This window comes from Vicia villosa, unplaced genomic scaffold, assembly GCF_029867415.1.
Source record: "Vicia villosa cultivar HV-30 ecotype Madison, WI unplaced genomic scaffold, Vvil1.0 ctg.003941F_1_1, whole genome shotgun sequence".
Lineage (NCBI taxonomy): Eukaryota > Viridiplantae > Streptophyta > Magnoliopsida > Fabales > Fabaceae > Vicia > Vicia villosa.
In genome coordinates, this window is record NW_026706344.1 from 157712 (window position 1) to 175646 (window position 17935).

At 33.2% G+C, this 17935-nt stretch overlaps 1 protein-coding gene across 1 annotated transcript; it reads right to left on the reverse strand.

Annotated features, from left to right (window-relative positions):
* Positions 1–3483: 3483 nt before the first annotated feature.
* Positions 3484–10195, reverse strand: LOC131641681 (F-box/FBD/LRR-repeat protein At1g16930-like). Its single transcript, XM_058911978.1, has 4 exons — positions 9449–10195; positions 9298–9350; positions 3650–3821; positions 3484–3558 (listed from the first exon to the last, which is right to left on the reverse strand). Exons 1-4 carry the CDS (start codon positions 10193–10195, stop codon positions 3484–3486), a joined length of 1047 nt encoding a protein of 348 aa, XP_058767961.1.
* Positions 10196–17935: the final 7740 nt, after the last annotated feature.

Below are 17935 nucleotides of genomic sequence, written 5' to 3' on the forward strand. Positions count from 1 at the left end.
ATTTATCAAGGAAGGCTCCGAAATCATCAAATGTCCAAGTTACTAATTTAGGGTTTTTGAACTAAAAGTCAACCCAACTTTGACTGATCGTATCTCTCTCATACTTTATCAGTAATTCCTCAACCAAAGCTCATTCTCAAAGAAATTTGATTCTCTACAACTTTGATGTTGGGCTCAAGGTCAAGAAATGCTTCCGCATAAGAGATATGAGCCAAAACATTACAAGTCCTCCAAAAGGTCAACAAAAAGTCATCTTTTTCCAAAGAGTTGAACATGAACATAGAATACTCAATTGAGATGAGACCAAAAAGGGTCTTATTTACAGTTATTTAAGGAGCCCAAATAAAGATCCAACTCGTGCTAGCATGTGGTAAAAGGGAAATCTCCAAAATTATAAAGAATTAACATATATTTTCTCAAATTTTCAAGATGACAAAAGAAACAAGGTCCAAGCCCAAAAACAACCCTAATGTACTCTCTTATATACCTACAACATGGGCAGCGTGAGGGAGGAGGGGGCAGCCATAAAAATAGGATTTCAAAGCCTCAAAAAAACGCATGAAGCTAGGGCATGTTGGATTTTTCGGTTCAATCACTTTCAACCAACACCATCCATTCCAAACTGTTCCTGAGATGCTATAGAGCGAGAACGACTCATTGGTCGAGTCCCATGTTGCCCAGAACGTGAGTCATGTGTTCATCATGCTCCTCATGGTAAGTTTTTCGTTTTCAGTTATCTGTTGTGTTTTCTTCAAACTAACCCTACTAAAATGTTCTTAAGGTTGTTCAGAAGAGGTTAGAGTCATAGAACTGAAGCTTCGGAACCTATTGCAAGTTACGCCATTGTTAGGGCACCAACAATGGGGGCCTTCGTTCTTGATGAAACATTGTGTTTCAGTTCACAACGATCCCACCAATGAGTTCGTGACACTCTAATTAGGGGATCTGGGTCCCCTCTGATCTTTTCTAACGTGTTTTTTTTTTAGTTTTGAATCTGCATAGGAATAGCTTCGAAAATCGCAGGTAAATTTGCAAGTGAAAGCGAAGGAAATTCCGCAGGAGAAGAAGACAGGGACGATGAATAGTAATAGGGAAGTGGGACCACATGCGTGTCATGCTGGGACTGACTGGTCAAGTTTTCAACGCATCTCTCTCTTTCTCATTGGCCCGCGCATGAAAAACTGGGGCCCGCGTTTGACTTTAGCTTTGAATTCTCAGTTTGTCTCATGTTTTTAAATATATTATTTGAATGCACATGTTTTAACGAATGAATATTGCAGCTCAGTTGGTTAAGGAAAAGCGCTAATAACTCACGTGGCAAGGGTTCGATCCCCCATGGTGACATTTTGAATTTTTCCCAAGGTCTTTTCAAAGAATCCCATGCACCCAGTCCACGCAGGCTTGTGATATGCCCTCACTCGCAACCACACGATCTCAACAAGGCCAGATCCAAGGGCACCTGAAAGCGCTGTCCACCATGCACCTGCAGGAACCTTACCACACAGGATCAACGCCCCAGGTCTTTTTATTCCTTTTATTGCTTTTATTTGTTTATCTTATAATCTATTTTTCTTTTCTTTTTAATTTAAGTTAGGTTTTCTTTAAAATTTAATTTAGTTTTTTTATATATATATAATTCTAATTTAGATTTTATCTTATATTCATTAAAATAATTTTTAATTAATTAGGTTAAATAATTTAATAAATAGTTTTAGGTTTAGCCCTTTAAATTTCACAAACCTTAGATAACTAAGGGAAACCCTTATGTAACGTTAACTGTAGGCTAATATCAATAATGCAAGAGTTGTCTATTAACTATAGGTTTTTTACCCTTAGGTTTTGATCTTTGGGTTTGTCAAGGTTTTTTAGCCATAAGGTTTTAACCATTGTTTTTTTTTACTATATTCTATTCGCCCTTTCATTCTCCTTGCTTTTATTTTCGCGCCCAATTCTTTTCCTTTCTCTTCCTGATGTTTCAGGGTTGGCCAAAGTTCTTCAGCCATGCGCCATCAATAAAAAAAAGCTAAGTTTTTAACTCTCTCTTTTTAATTATCGTTTTAATTTTTATTTTGCCTTTCGCCCAAAATAAGGTTTGCTTCGAATAGTCAATACACTCACCCCTATTATTTTCTGTTAATTCTCAGATGTCTAGAGTCAATCGAAGGTTCGAGGAAGATCAAGGCGTACAAAGATGTTTACACTAATTATTGATCTTTCTTATTTTCCGCTTTTAATTTCCCCATCCCCGCAGGTGTTTATTGTAATAGCGTAGGAGTTTATTTTCAGCCTTTAATTTTTGTAAATTTATACTGCGTGGTTAGTAATCTTAGGGAGTGCAAGCCTTGAACCGAATTAGATCACTAATTATAAGATAAATACCACTGAATTGAACCACGTGATTGTTGCACCCACACACCTTTAGGGTAATCCCTCTGGTTGCCTTTGTTGCCTGTTGCCTTGTTGCCTTTAAGTGTACTAAATAGTCAAAGTCCCTCGATTCCGAGGATACCTAAAGCAAAACAAAATGTTGCCCTAAGTTCATTATCATCAATTCTGCCCCTCGAAGCTGCCTCGGTAAAAACATGATGATTGTCCCAATTGCTAAGGTATCCTCGCATGATGCCTAAAAAGATTAATGACTATTATATCCTTCCCTTAGACTACCTGCCCTCTCTATGGCAAGGGACAGTCTTATGGCGAACGATTACTCGATGACCCTTCAAAATCCAATTGAAAGACTTCCTGCCCTCACATGGTATGGACAGATCCTTTCGCCCGAAAGACTTAATGAACAAGAAAGACAACGTAGGGTAAGTAGCTATTAATTGCTTGCTCACTTCAAACAAATTCAAAATACTTTTCACACCTCCTATTTCAAAACAATTTCAAACAAGGCTACGCTTATTTACAAGCTAAAGTCCTTAACAAAGTCTTTTTACTATTCGCACACTGCTTTTCAAACAATTCAAACAAATCAAATATTTTCAAAGTGAGCTAAGCAATTAAGAGCCCATGGATAACCATGGATGCAAAGGGTGCCTTACACCTTCCCTTTGTATAACTTACCCCCCGAACTCAAAATCTTTTAAAAGGTCTTTTCCTGTTCTTTTAGCCTTTCCGATATTTGGATAAAATAAAAGTCGGTGGCGACTCTTGCTTTACCGCGACATTTCGATATAAAAGTCAGTTCACCGTATTACAACATCATATCAGGAGTACTTTGGGCGGGTAAAAAAAAATAACAGAGCTGGTTCTAGACATCTAGTTAACTAAGAACCAGACCCGATTGGTACTTTAAATCGGTGACCGGTTCTAGACACCAATTCAAACCGATTTAATTTATATACCCATGCAAACCCACCATTACACACTTACAAAGGAACTATAGAAAATCCAGAATAAACAAAGCTTACCAGTAAGTCTTGAGAGGCCTTTGTATCATTGTCTCCAAATGATTTGGGCTCCCATTTGATGTTATGCTCCTCAGCTATTGCAGTCAGTACTTTTATCTTGGTTGGTTGGACCATCAGGGGCTTTAGCAGAAAATTTCTCAACCAACTGAAAAGACAACACTAAATTAGAAAAAAAAAAGGCACAAAACGATCTTCAGCATGATCCTATTCAACATCAAGTAGGTAAAGAAACTTGCCAAGCGATTTACACCACAGTCAGGGCGCAATTCAACTGCTGCAGAGACAAATTCTTTTCCATACTTTGAAGCCATATGCTTCTTCACATCCGCGAGCTTAGGTATGTCCGAACATCTTGGAGTTGCAAATATTACACTAGAAACTGCCTCCTTCAAATCGATGGGGCAATTTCTGAAAATATTTAGGGGGAAAAAAGAACAAAACTGAGATCAATGCAGTGAAAATACACAATCATGATGAACAAACTAATTGACTGCAAGATCAATCATTTCAGAAAGAAAAATTCAAATGCCTCTATTCCTTTAGACACACACAAGTAAGGTCAAAGCAGAAGATACAATAAAGATGTAAGCTGTAAAGTTCAGAATACCAAATTTAAACATGATTTCAATAGCGAAGTACCAAAAAAAAACAGTAACTCGTGCATAAAATCATTAGGAATTGACATTTGCTAGACTACATAATATAGAACTTGCATACAAAATGAGGTATATATACATTTTCAGATGAATTTTAGTAACATTTCAATATGTGATTAAACATTGATGTGAATTGCAGAGCTAAACCACACTGTCAAAGACTTCATTTCAAACAAATTCATTTCAAACAAAATTACACATTCCAAACAAATTAATTTCAAACAATAGGAACTAATTTGTGAGTATAAAACCCTAATTCTTCAGCTACCAATGTCGCTCAAAGTATAAAACCCTAATTATTCAGCTTACCAATGTCGCCACTATGAAATGGTTTCCTCTCAGCTTGTTATCGTCAGTACGAAATGGTTTCCTCTTAGCTTCGGTGAAGTGAGAGTGAGCGAGTGAGCAAATGAGCGGTGTTGGAGAAGAAGAGAGCTTCGTCACAGAAGGGTGTCTGAACGAGTGTGGAGAAGAAGAGAGCTTCGTCACGGAAGGGTGTCAAAACACTTGGATTTAGTTCGAACTTCGTCACAGAAGAGAGCTTCAAACTTCGAAATGCATGCGATGGAAACCCTCGAAACGCGAAATGTAGTGGAAAAGGATTTCTTGAAATGCATGCGATGAAAACTTGTTGATTGAAAAATGGGTTTTGTGAAAAAGTAGAAGAGAAATTTTTTTATTATCTTAATGTTTAAGTATAATGTTTGATCTAATAAAGAGTTTTAATATAATGTTCAATGAATTTTATTTGCCTAATAAATTTAAACCTATTAATATTCATTCATTAATTTGTGAAATAATATTTAAATTATTTCTATGTCACATAGATTACATATTTTTAGTTATAAAAAAAAATTATATAAATTTACACCCGTTTTTTAGTTTAAAGGGTGTAATTGAGATTTGATTATAATAATATTTTTAATTTAAACCCGTTTTTAGAAAATAGGGTGTATATTGTCACCTGATAATACTTAAATTGACATTTTATTTACAAAATTGTCACCGTATTTCTCATTTACACCCGTTTTTAGTATATCGGGTGTAAATTTTAAAATTATATTGTTATATTTGTACTAGTGGTTTATCTTCTCTTACTTTCTTTTTTTTTATCATTGATTTTACTTATTACGAAAAGTTGTTAAAATTGCAATTTAAAATCTAAATTTTATGGATTTTGTTATGAATAATTGGATGATTTGTGTCTCAATAACTTCATTCCTTATTTAATCTATTTGCATTTACTATGTTGTCTATATGACGTCTTATAAATAGGACCAATCTCATTGTATACTATTACCCCCGATGAAAAAGTTGAAGAATTAACTATAAGAAGTAATATCAGTTTATTATTTTATTCTTTTTAATTTTCATAACCTGTGGTAAGTTTCTATATTATAATTTATTAAATTATCAATAATCCCTGAAGGATTACAAAACAATGTGTTTGGTATATAGTTCATGAAGAACTTAATATGCAACACAAAAGGATTGCAGGAAGAATATTAAAATATCCCCGAAATATTTCATAAAGATTGTTTTGTTATATCGATCTAAAAAATTTGTAATTTGTAATATGTTCATAAAAAGATTGTCATTCCAGAAGAATGACACCAATTATTTTACCACATACCAAAAGAATGGTTATGGTTATATTTTTTAGATTGTTTATAACAAATATTTTAATTCACCTCAGAAGGATGGTTATATTTTTTAGATCATCGTTTATAACAAATATTTTAATTCATCCCAGAAGGATGATTATATTTTTTAGATCATTATTTATAATATTAACGAATCACAGAAGATTTGATCTATACTATTAATGAATCCTAGAAGGATTGCATTAATTATATATTTTTTTAAAATATTTTTTTAAAAAATAAATATTGCATCAATAATAGTGAAGTATCTCAAAAGAATCTCACAAGGGCGTAATTTTTTCTCTTTAATCCTGTTTGATGATTTGAAAAATAAACAAAAAGATTACATCATCCCTGAAGGATTGTTCAAAAGTTGTATTTTTTTTTCTAATCATCCTAGAAGGATTTTAAATAATATCGTTCGTTGAAGGATTGTCCAACTATTTTTTTATATATCATCCTTTATGATGATTGAGCAATTGTTTCAAAAGAACTAATATTTTAATATCAAACATCTTTGAAGAGTTATAATTTTTTGTTGATCGTTGTCTTTTAAATTTTTTCGGTCAATTCTATAAGAGTCAGATAATCAAGGAAATACTCTCAAGAATATCTTCGAAATATTTTACCATATTTAGTTATTTTTTATATAGCAGTTAAAAGTATTATATTACAATAATAGTTTAAAATATTATGTTCCTGATTCTTATTTATTACTTATATTATTCTAATGAATATTCTTTTTTATTCTTTAGATTTAGTTTATAACAATTAAGTCAAATGAAAATTAATCACCAATCGTTAGTTGGTCCAGTGGTTATTGTCGCTGGACTTGGTAGAGAGAACCACGATTCGATCATGTTTATAAAAATAATGGACCTGAAGATCCATTAATTGTATTACCAGCTGTTAATACTCCACTCAAAGTGAATTCTCCTATTGGATAAGCTCATATTGCAAATGAGTTGTAGTCGCGCCTGAAGCGTGGTATGAAAGTCGGTTCCAATGATAAAAGTCCTCTACTAGGAAAAGAAACTAAAGTTAAAGATGACCCAAGTGAGTATATGAAAATTCTAAGAGCACTATAACATAATTTATTTTTCAGTTCCAGAAGAACTAATCAAGTACTTGAAATATGAAATAAAGGGTTTAGTATGAACATGATGGCTGTTGTGACATCTTACTTATACGACTCACTTGAAATTGATATTTATTGAAACTCGCTAAAGGGTTTAATATCTCAGGTATAGATAATTTTGGATATCGAGAAAGCTACTCCATCAAATTGAACAAGTCTCTCTATGAGTTAAAACAATATGGACACGTGTGTCTTAATGATTATTTTCTAAGGGAGAGATACACAAATAAGTTCATATGTCTTTGTATTTGTAAATGACACAAATATTATTGGAACTCCTGAAGAGCTTTCAAAAGCTATAAATTTCTTAAAGAAAGAGTTTGAGATGAAGGATCTAGGAACGACAAAAGTATCTCCAGGCTTACAAATTGAGCATTTGGACAATGGAATATTTGTACACCATGAAGGTTATATAAAAGAGTATTAAAACGCTTTTATATGGACAAATCTCATTCGGTTTCTACTCAAATGATTGTTAGATCATTAAATGAAGAGAAAGATCCTTTCAGCCCTCGAGAAAATGATGAAAACTAGCTTGGTCCTGAAGTACCATGTGTCAGTGAAATTGGAAAACTGATGTACCTTCCTAATTATTCACGTCCTAATATAACATTTGCAGTCAATTTATTAGCAAGATACAATTATTCACCTACACGAAGAAATTGAAACAGAGTCAAACAAATACTTTGTTACCGCAGAAGTTTATGTTACTTATCATATCCTTATAATGGTATATCACAAATATGTCACTTGTTTATTTGTGGAGGTACAACATTTTCATGGATATCTAAGAAACAACTCATGGCAACAACTTCATCAAATCCTTCATAACTATTAGAACTACATGAAGTCACTTCCAAGAAGAACTTTTAAGCAACTATTTCAAAGAATATTGTCTCACATATAAATGTATGCATGAGGGGAAAAAATAAATATGTTCTGCACTCTTTTTCCCTTCACCATGGTTTAGTCCCAGTGGATTTTCATGGTAAGGTTTTTAACAAGGTAGTTCTCATTCAAAGGATATTGTACTCTTTTTCCTTCACTAGATTTTTTTCCCACTGGGTTTTTTCTAGTAAGGTTTTAACTAGGCATATCCACAACAAACATCTAAGGGGGAGTGTTATGAATAATTGGATGATTTGTGTCTCAATAACTTCATTCCTTATTTAATCCATTTGCATTTACTATATTGTCTATATGATATCTTATAAATAGGACCAATCTCATTGTATACGATTACCCCAATGAAATAATACATAATCATTATATCTTTCTCTCTTCTCTTTTATCTTATTTCTCTTTATTTTATAACAGATTTCATGTTTTTAGGGCAATATTTTATGTTAAATCACAGGTAATTTTTTTTATGTAAAATCATATTCTGAGATGAGTTTAAGTGTTTTAAATCTCTTTAGAATCAGTGAAATTGAGTTAAATTGTTGGATTTTACTCTTTGACTCGATCTTACCTTTTTTTGTTATCAAAATTAAAAAACTTATTTTATATTTTGCCCCAAAAAATCCCCTCAAGCTTTTTAATTTTATTCACATTCATATCTCTCTTAGATTAGTGAAGAAACTTTATCATCTAAAGATGAATTTAATCAAGTTAAGTATGAATACACTAAAAAAGATGAAGATGAAGACAAAGGATTGAAATTTTGATTAAGTTGAAAATGAAAATGATAACACTTGTTTTATTGAACTTAAAAAACTTATGAAACTTGTTTTTTTAAATAATTTTTTGGATGTTACTTTTTATGATTTTGTGGGTAATTTATGTAATCGATGATGTCATTTGGAGTATTAAGATGATGGTTTGAAAGTGGTCGTTCATCGGCAAAATTGTGTTCACCAAGTGTAACTTCTATGACTTTAATAGAAATACTATGTTTTATTTAAAATAGATAGCACTTGGATTGTAATTTTCTTGGTTTTGAGTTCTTGTGCTCTCCTTTTGTAAGCGGGTTCGAGTACCCCTAGTACTCGTTTAATGGAATTCATTGCTTATAAAAAAATATAGTTTGATACAAGTTTGTAAATATTACACTTTATTACAATGATAAGTATATTTTTACTTTATAATTAAATTAAAAATGTAACCTACCGATGCATTTACAATTTATATATAAATATAAATTTAATATTATTTTAATATGAGATAAACTCTATGATTATACGTTTTAATTTTTCTATGAAAAACGAGTCCAGGTAAAAACTTGATTCTGACAAACTTAGTTGCGAGTCTTTTCAATTCATTATCATGTGTAAATTTTTCAAATAATGTTGATGCGTTCAAAGTTTTCAAATCATGTAATTATTTAATGGTGGTTACTTTAGTTTGCCATTCCTTGCACATTGATTTCAAAATGTTGTTAATACAATCCTGCATAAAGTTTTCAGTTTTACAATGTTTCATACGGAATACACTACTACAAAACACACATCAAATACGTCAGAATATGAAAGGTAGGAATGGCATCAATTCTAACATGCTCCTAAAATGTAAAAAGGTGATAGCAAACTATCAGAAATCATGGTAAAACACCCAATAGAAAACAAAATAGAGATTTTCTTTTTCATATAAAACTCAAACCTTAGCAATTTTAATAGACAGTGACCGTACATTCTGAAGTGTTTTGAATGGAAAACGAAAATAAGAGAAATCAACATCTGCTACAATCAAGTTGCCTAAGCTAAAGTTTTTCCATTTGTTAGAGTTTAATAGAGAGTCCTCTTGGCAATTAGAAAACACATTAGATATGAATAACTTCTCAAGAATTGGACATCCATCTAAAAGCAACATAAAATCAACATCTTCAGGAAAAGTTATAAATTGTATATTACGGGTTTGGAGCAAGGGTAGTTCAACGGAAGAAAAACTATACTGAACCCAAAAAATAGTAAGATGGAGAACCACAAGAGTTCTGCAAGTGAAAATGCTAATAGGCAATAAAGGCAAGCCACCGGGTGTGGCTACATCGAGATTAAGGTGCTTGACACCGCGTTGTAAAACGTAATTGAGCCATTTGGTGAAACTAGGAATGAGAGGAAAACCGGTAGTGTTAATATAACCACATTTATATTTAACATGGAGGGAGAAACTTTTGATCGAAAGTGCGGGATCTCGGGAGATGAAAATGGAGTAGGCGAAGTCGTTAAAGCGGAAATTGGTGGTTGCGTCTGTTATTCTTGTGGGACGGAAGTCGAGAACGGGGACTGAGAGCCATATATTCTTCCACCTCTTTGAAAGAATGCTTGTAGCAGCGGATTGTTTGGTTTGGAGAAAAGAGAGAATGAGACAGATAATAGTTTCTGGTAAAGTGCTTATTCTATCCGCCATTGAAATTTGACGAAGAAGAAGATTCATGTGGTTGATTTTGAGACGAAGAAGATGCAGTGTTGTCAAAAACCCTATTCTGATGTTAAGTTTCCTCTTGTCCGTTTGGTTGGGAGTAGATGGAGGGGAGGGAGGGGATAATTATAACAATATGTATTTGGTTCATTTTTTATAAGGGAAAGGGAGCAAAATACCTCCTAGACTCGCTCCCCTCCAAATTGGAGTAAAAATCTTCTCCATTTTTTAAAAGAAATGGAGATGTCCATTACTATAGTTTTAATGTATAACTATTTAATTAATGTCACAACTTTTAAAAATACGTGCAAATATATCTTATATTTATATTAAACTATAGTAATGGACACCTCCATTTCTTTTGAGAAATGGAGAGGATCCTTACTCTCCAAATTGAAGGGATTTGGAGGGGAGCGAAGATTCAATATTTATAGTTTTATCATTTTCCCTATTTTAACCTCAATTATTTTTATAATTCCAAAATTGTCCTTATTGAATTATTAATAGTTTTTTTAATAGTTTATGTGTTTGTTTAAAATTTTAAAAAAGGGAGGGGAGGTAGATGGAAAGGATCAAATTCCCTCCTGAGGCACTTTTTGCTTATCTTGGGGATTCGGAGAGGAGGGAGGTGATTCATATTAGTTATAATTATATTAATATATTTACGTTTATTATAATTATAATTAAACTTTTTTATTTTATTTTTTATATTTTTTATGTTACTTTTTAACTATAATATTTTTGTTTCAAATATTTTTTTTTGTTAGATTTTATCGTATTCGATAATAAATATGTTTTTGGTCCCTATAAATAAGTCAAAATCCAGTTTTAGTCCCTATAAAATTTTCCTTCAAAGAATGGTCCTCTTAAATTTTTCCGTCCCCATTTTTAGTCTTTGCCGTCTATTTGCTCTAACGGAAGCAGACGTGGCACGCCACGTGTTACGCCATGTCACTAAAAGTCAACACTGTAAAAAAATATGTTAGATTGCGGGAGTTTTAAACCTCCCTAAATTTGATAATTTTTTTGAAAATTGTTACATTCCAATTTTTTGTTACCTACAAATATCAGTATTAATTAAAGTCTTGATTCATATATTCCCCTTCTTCACACTACAATAAAATAATAGATTAGCTACATTGAATTATTCCCACCCATTATCCATAAAAAAGATGAATTAGAGAAAGTCAACCAAATCAATGACAAACAAAAACATGAAATTGATCCCAAAAAAAGAAAGTCAAACACACCATCCATAAGAGAGAATCAATAACAACCTCCAACACTATTATGATTAGAGCAGCCAGCCACAGCCCTTGAAAGTATAGGAAGAGACTGAAGCTGAGAATGAGAAAAATAAACCATTTGCATACAAATGCAGATAGTAGATGTTGTTCCACCGTCCAACCCCAACAAAACACCATCCGAGACAGAAACAGACGTATCATCAATGTCATCCTCAAATTCCCAAGTTTCACCACTTACGTACCTCTTCATCTCTGAATCAAGACCCAATTGCTCCTTCTTCGGCATCATATCAGATAGTAACTATTTATCTGAAATTTAAAGAGAAAAATCAACGCTGACGGAAGAAAAGACAAAGATATGGAACAAGGAGAAAAAGACTATAAATTTGTGGATTTTTAATGAATTTGTGTACCTTAAATATGTCCCACCGTAACCACCACTTCCTTGTTCTTCTTCTGCAAAATAAAATACAGAGAGAGAGAGAGTTGAAAAATCAAAACCACAGTAATAAAGAGTAACACTTTTACTATGAATACAATTTTATTCTCTACAAAATATACTAACTAACATTAAATTTTAGATCTAAATGCATATAGAAACCAAGATGCAATCAAATATGGATATATATATATATATATATATATATATATATATATATATATATATATATATATATATATATATATATATATATATATATATATATATTAATTTTGATTTTAAAACAGCTGAATATAAAATCAAAATTAATTAGACTATTCTTAAAAGGATTGTTGATATTTATTTAAGTAAATAAAATTAATAGGATTATCATGATATTCATTTAAAATAGCTGCATATAAAATAGCTGCAATTATAATTAAAAAATATTTTCACAATCATATATCTTCATCTTCTAGGACTAATCCACTAGTCATTACAATAACCAAAAAAATAATCAAATTTTTAATATCTTTATCAATACCAAAACAATATACAATAATAATCTATTTTATTTCAAGTTTAAAAATAATTAGAGTTAAATAGATGTTTTTTAACTTGAAATCAACTATAAAAATAATTTGTAGTAAAATTTGGTAGTTAATCTATTATTTTCTTGTAGTGTGAAGAAGAAGGGGAATATATGAATCAAGACTTTAATTACTACTGATATTTGTAGGTAATAAAAAATTGGAATGTAACAATTTTCAAAAAAAATATCAAATTTAGGGAGGTTTAAAACCCCCGCAATCTAACATATTTTTTTACAGTGTTGATTTTCAGTGACGTGGCGTGCCACGTCTGCTTCCGTAGAGCAAATAGACGGCAAGGACTAAAAATGGGGACGGGAAAATTTAAGAGGACCATTCTTTGAAGGAAAATTTTATAGGGACTAAAACTGGATGTTGACTTATTTATAGGGACCAAAAACATATTTAACCCTTTTTTAAACTATATATTATAACTGTTAGGTTTTTATAAATTTTTTTGATGTTATCGAATTGAATACTTATAAATAGTAACTATCGTGAATCTTATAGTAAAATTACAAGGTTAACAATGTAAATTAATTTTAAAATACCTCCCCTTCCCTTGTGAACCAAACATATTTGTAAATAAATTTTTTCCCCTCACCTCCCCCTTCATATTTTGAACCAAACATATATGTAAATTAAAACCCCTTCCCTCCCTTCCCCTCACCTCCCCTCCCCTTGATAAAAATCCTTCCCCTCCCCTCGATTGTACCAAACGGACTCTTAGGTTGTTTGGTTCAAACGAGAGGGTGGAGGGGAGAGGAGATATTTTAATGGAGGGGAGAGAAAAGGAGGGGAAGTGAGGGGATTTTTTAAATCAGATGAGTGTTTGGTTCAAACGAGGGGAAGGGAGAGATTTTAATTAAAAACATGTTTGGTTCAGGAGGGGAGGGGAGGTTTTATTAATAATTTATATTTTTATCCTTATTATCTTATTGTTAGCCGGAGATTTCGACGAGGAAATAAATGGTGCTTTAATATTATGTTTCGAAGAGAAATATTAGAAATGATTTCTAAGACCATTTGTAACTCCTTTTTTTATAAAGGATGTCTTATTAAATCGAAGTGGAACCTAAATTAAGTTACTTCAAGGTCGAAAGAATAAAAGAATTAGAATATCTTTAGACATTTTGGAGAAAAGCACTTCGACGATCATGTTGGTTGCATTTTGAAACTTCGAGCGAGAAAGATTTGAATTTGAAAGTAATTCGTTTAACCAGAAGGACGCGTAGAAGCTTTAGAAGATCAAAGCATTCAAAATGTTTAACGTGGCGTATTTCTGTAAAGAGACCATTAAGGTCGAATTAGTATAAATAGGGATCGTAGTGTTAAGTTTCAGAGGGTGTTCAATTTGTACAAAAGTCACTCAAAATATACTCAATATCAAGCGTAAGAGAAAGTGTTTGATGAGAAAATATGTGTAACACCAGCTTTATTTTTAGTGTCATTTTCACTTTATTAATACAAGTCATTTATACATCCATGTCAAGTTCTTTTATGTTTCAATTGAAGTCTTTAAGTTTTTAATTCTTTTTATATGTCTTTTACTTTCCTGTAAACTTTAAACTTGAAGCTTTTTATTTTGATCATTTAGAGTTCGTAGTCAAAATCATTTTTACATATGTACATCCCAACCTTTAGAAAACTTTGAATACCTTTTCCAAACAAAATAAATACAAAATATGAATCTAATCACAAAGATAACATCACTTCGCCATATGTCCTAAGATCAATCTAGCCGATCCTGTAAGTTACCAAACATATAGAATTTGGAGGACCAACGGTTGTTTACCAGAAATCACTGTTAACAAATTGGCACGCCCAGTGAGACGGTGTCAAAGCGTTATATAGACATATTTTGCTTTCTTTTGAGAAAATATCCACCTGTTGTTATTACCTTTTGAGTACGTCTGCGTTGTTATTGTATGAACCTTAGAAGTGGTAAAATAACCAACAATAATCAACTAGTGCCCAAAAGAAAATATATCAGAAAAATGGTTAGTACTACCAATAATGGAGGGGGAAAAATCCTCCACAGGGATCAGACACAGTCGCTGCGAATTTGACGAATGCATCGACTGTAATATCTGGTTCACAGGCCATGCCCACGTCCACAGGATCTATGGCCACAAATAGTTCTATACCAGCATCCACAGGGTCTATGCCCACAAGAAATTCGACAACCATGCCTATCTTTGTGAGTGCAACAGAGATTCCTTCGAATGCACAAACTAGGCATGTCTTGACATATGTCGGAAATCAAGTTCAACCTACGACCCCTAGGCCACCAGGATTCGAAACTTTTATGCCTTGGAGGGACCAACCCCAATATGGGATGCCAACTTCCTTTATGTTAGGATTATACAATAGCACATCTACATACACACAGTTTGCAACGACAACCTTTTCGCTGGTACAAATTTCTAGTTCTGGTATGAACCATGTGGGTCGAAGTACCCATAACCGAGGAGTGTTAACCCAATTACCTATGCTTACAACAAATAATCAGGCAGCATTTAGCCAACAAATGGACGCTAGTAACCATGACGGTAGGAGTGCTTGCCCGTGAAATAAATACCATTTTCTCCCCTTTGATCCAAAATGTCAATAGGACTAAACAATAAAATACCCAATCCTATCAGCAATTGTCAGCATAAATGGCGTGCATAGCAGATTTCTTTGGGGCCCCTTAACCACTCGTTCGACAAAGGCAAAACCAGTTAGCAATTCAGGATGAAGAACCAACCATTAACAAGGTTCAACCACCTAGACAAGAAGTTGTAGAAAAAAACATGGGGGCAACGATAGAACAACAGGGAGTTCGATAAGAGATCCCTGTAGAATAGCCCAGAAATATAGTAATGGTTAACAGGGATCAAAATGCAAATGAGGAGATCCATAGAGTTAGGCAGGATAACATGATGGCTGAAAACAACATGACTACCATGATCGAAAGAATCATGTCGCAAAATGGTCTAAATGCAGGCCTTAGGAGGCCAAATTATACTTCCCCTTTAACAGACTATATTATGCAAACAAAGTTACCAAGGGGTTGTAAGGTTCCTAAATTCACAAAATTTTCAGGAGATACCAGTGAGTCCATTGTCGAACATATATCCAGGTATTTGACTGAAGCAGGATACCTAGCAAATAGTAAAAATTTAAGAATTAAATACTTTCCAAGTTCTTTAACCAAGAATGCCTTTACATGGTTTACCACACTTCCACCGGGTTCGATAGATGCCTAGTCTCGTTTAGAAAGGTTACTCAATGAAAATTTTTACATGGGTCAGTTTAAGATAAGTCTCAAAGAATTGAATAGCATTAAAAGGAAATTCACTAAGCCTATAGATGATTACGTGAACAGGTCTCGTCTCCTAAAGTCTAAATGTTTTACAGTGGTACTTGAGCATGAACTAGTCGAAATGGCCACAAGTGGGTTAGATTACTCTATCAGAAAGAAATTGGACACCCAGTATCTGAGAGATATGTCCTAATTGGCGAATAGGGTTTGACAAGTCGAACGCTTAAAGGCTGAAAAAGTAAGGGCAAGTAAAAATTACAAGAAAGAGAGGGTGGCCTATGTCGAAATCGAAGAAGAAAAACAAGAACAAGAGGTCTTTGGTGACCCTTATGAGCTTGAGGAACATGAAATAGATTTGGCTGAATTAAAAGAGGCACCACCATACTCTTGTAAGGTTCTTGCTCCCTCCAATGGGAAGAACCTTGTCGAAGTGGAAAAGAATGACAGATTCTCTAAGAAAACTTACACATTTGATGTAACCAAATGTGATGAGATTTTTGATTTATTAGTGAAAGATGGCCAAATGATAATACCTCATATTACCAAAATTCCTCCGTTAGAACAACGGAAGAAGAGAGGGTTTTGCAAATATCATAATTTTCGGGGCCACAAAATTCACGGTGTTTCCTTTTCAGGGATGTTATTCAAAATGCTATCAAGGAAGGAAGGCTGAAGTTTGGAAAAAAAGCCAAGAGTCACATGAAAGTCGACACTGATCCCCTTCATGTTGTAGAGACCAACTATGTTGAGCCTATTGATATCAATAAGGTGGAAATTGTTGGATTCAAGGAAGATGAGACCAAGGAAGTCGAAGGGATCGTCATAGTCAGAGAACAGGCGACTGAAAGCCTCACTAACTTGGTTCCATTAGACACTTTTATTGAGGGTTTATTTTCAGGTACTACTAAAGCAAAGGCTACTGAAAGCTTTGCAGTCAAAATGGTTAGGGCTACTGAAGGCCTTAGAATCAAGTTCGAAAAAGTAAGGATTGCCGAAGGCCCTGGCCTAGGAGTCAACATGGTGGACCTGAATCAACCTTGTCCAGAGATGGAAGAGGTCGAAAGGTGCCTCAAATTGGAAAAGGAACAGATGATTTTTTGATACCCAAGAGCTGATGAAAGCCTACGTGAATATTTGTGGAGGTGCCATAGGAGGAATTCTGAGATGCTGCTATGTCCTAGGAGCAGTATCATGTTGATTCGAAGAATTGCTGAAGCGTATGAGAGAGCCCAACATGCAAGAACCCAAGGCAACTGGAGGTAAGAGAGCCAATTGGTGAAAGTCTACCCCAAACCAGGAGAGAGTTTGTTGAGTTTCCTGGTACGTTGTCCTGGTTTGTTGAGTTTGTTGAAAGTATTTTTTGGGTAAATATTTTCTATATACCATTTCCACAGGGATTGGTTAATATTATCGCTATTCGATAGTCAGATTATTTTGAGTGAGTAAAAATAGTTGTTTTGTTGTATTATTCTAAATTTGCTTTTAAATCTAAACAATTATTAAAACTAGAATGCGGAAAATTGGTTAACAATGAAAGAGATATGTTGAGCTTTAAGGTTCATCAACCTATTCTTATGCAATTTATTAATCAAATCATAAGTGAACCAATACTACTTTTCACCCCTGTAATATAGGCGAAATTCGCTTTACCCCCTTGGTAATATTTTTTTTTCGTTTCCCCCCTGTAATATTTTTTTGTTTGGATTACCCCCCTAAGCGTGTAATTTAAACACCAAATCTGGGGGGAAAATCAAACAAAAAAATATTACAGGGGGTAAACTTTACACTTAGGGGGCAACACACATAGTATTTTTATATTTCAAGGGGGTGTTCGAAAAAAAAATTTTTACAGGGGGGAAAAGCGAATTTCGCCTATATTACAGGGGGGTTTTGTATATTTAACCCTTTTAATTATTATCTTCACTTATCCTCAAAATTGAGGTCATGTCTGATGATCAAGTTAGATAATCTTTCACCGTTATGAGATTCGATCTCTCAGAATATCAATATTAAAAGCACGATAATTATGAAAACTCATTCATAATTCCATCTCTGCAAATTACGAATGAATCAATATAGTAACCTAGGGCAAAAGTTTGAACCTTTTCTTTCGATCAAATATTCAACAATAATTTAACATAATAACAAGGTTTCTTATTGATA

What these genes read in the sequence shown, in the direction of transcription:
- LOC131641681 (XM_058911978.1), bottom strand. Translation starts at nt 10,195, where the DNA reads ATGGCGGATAGAATAAGCACTTTACCAGAAACTATTATCTGTCTCATT. An exon ending in TGTCTATTAAAATTGCTAAG is followed by an intron (nt 9,351 to 9,448) that starts GTTTGAGTTTTA and finishes TTTACATTTTAG; the next exon opens with GAGCATGTTAGAATTGATGC. An exon ending in ACTGTGGTGTAAATCGCTTG is followed by an intron (nt 3,559 to 3,649) that starts GCAAGTTTCTTT and finishes TTGTCTTTTCAG; the next exon opens with TTGGTTGAGAAATTTTCTGC.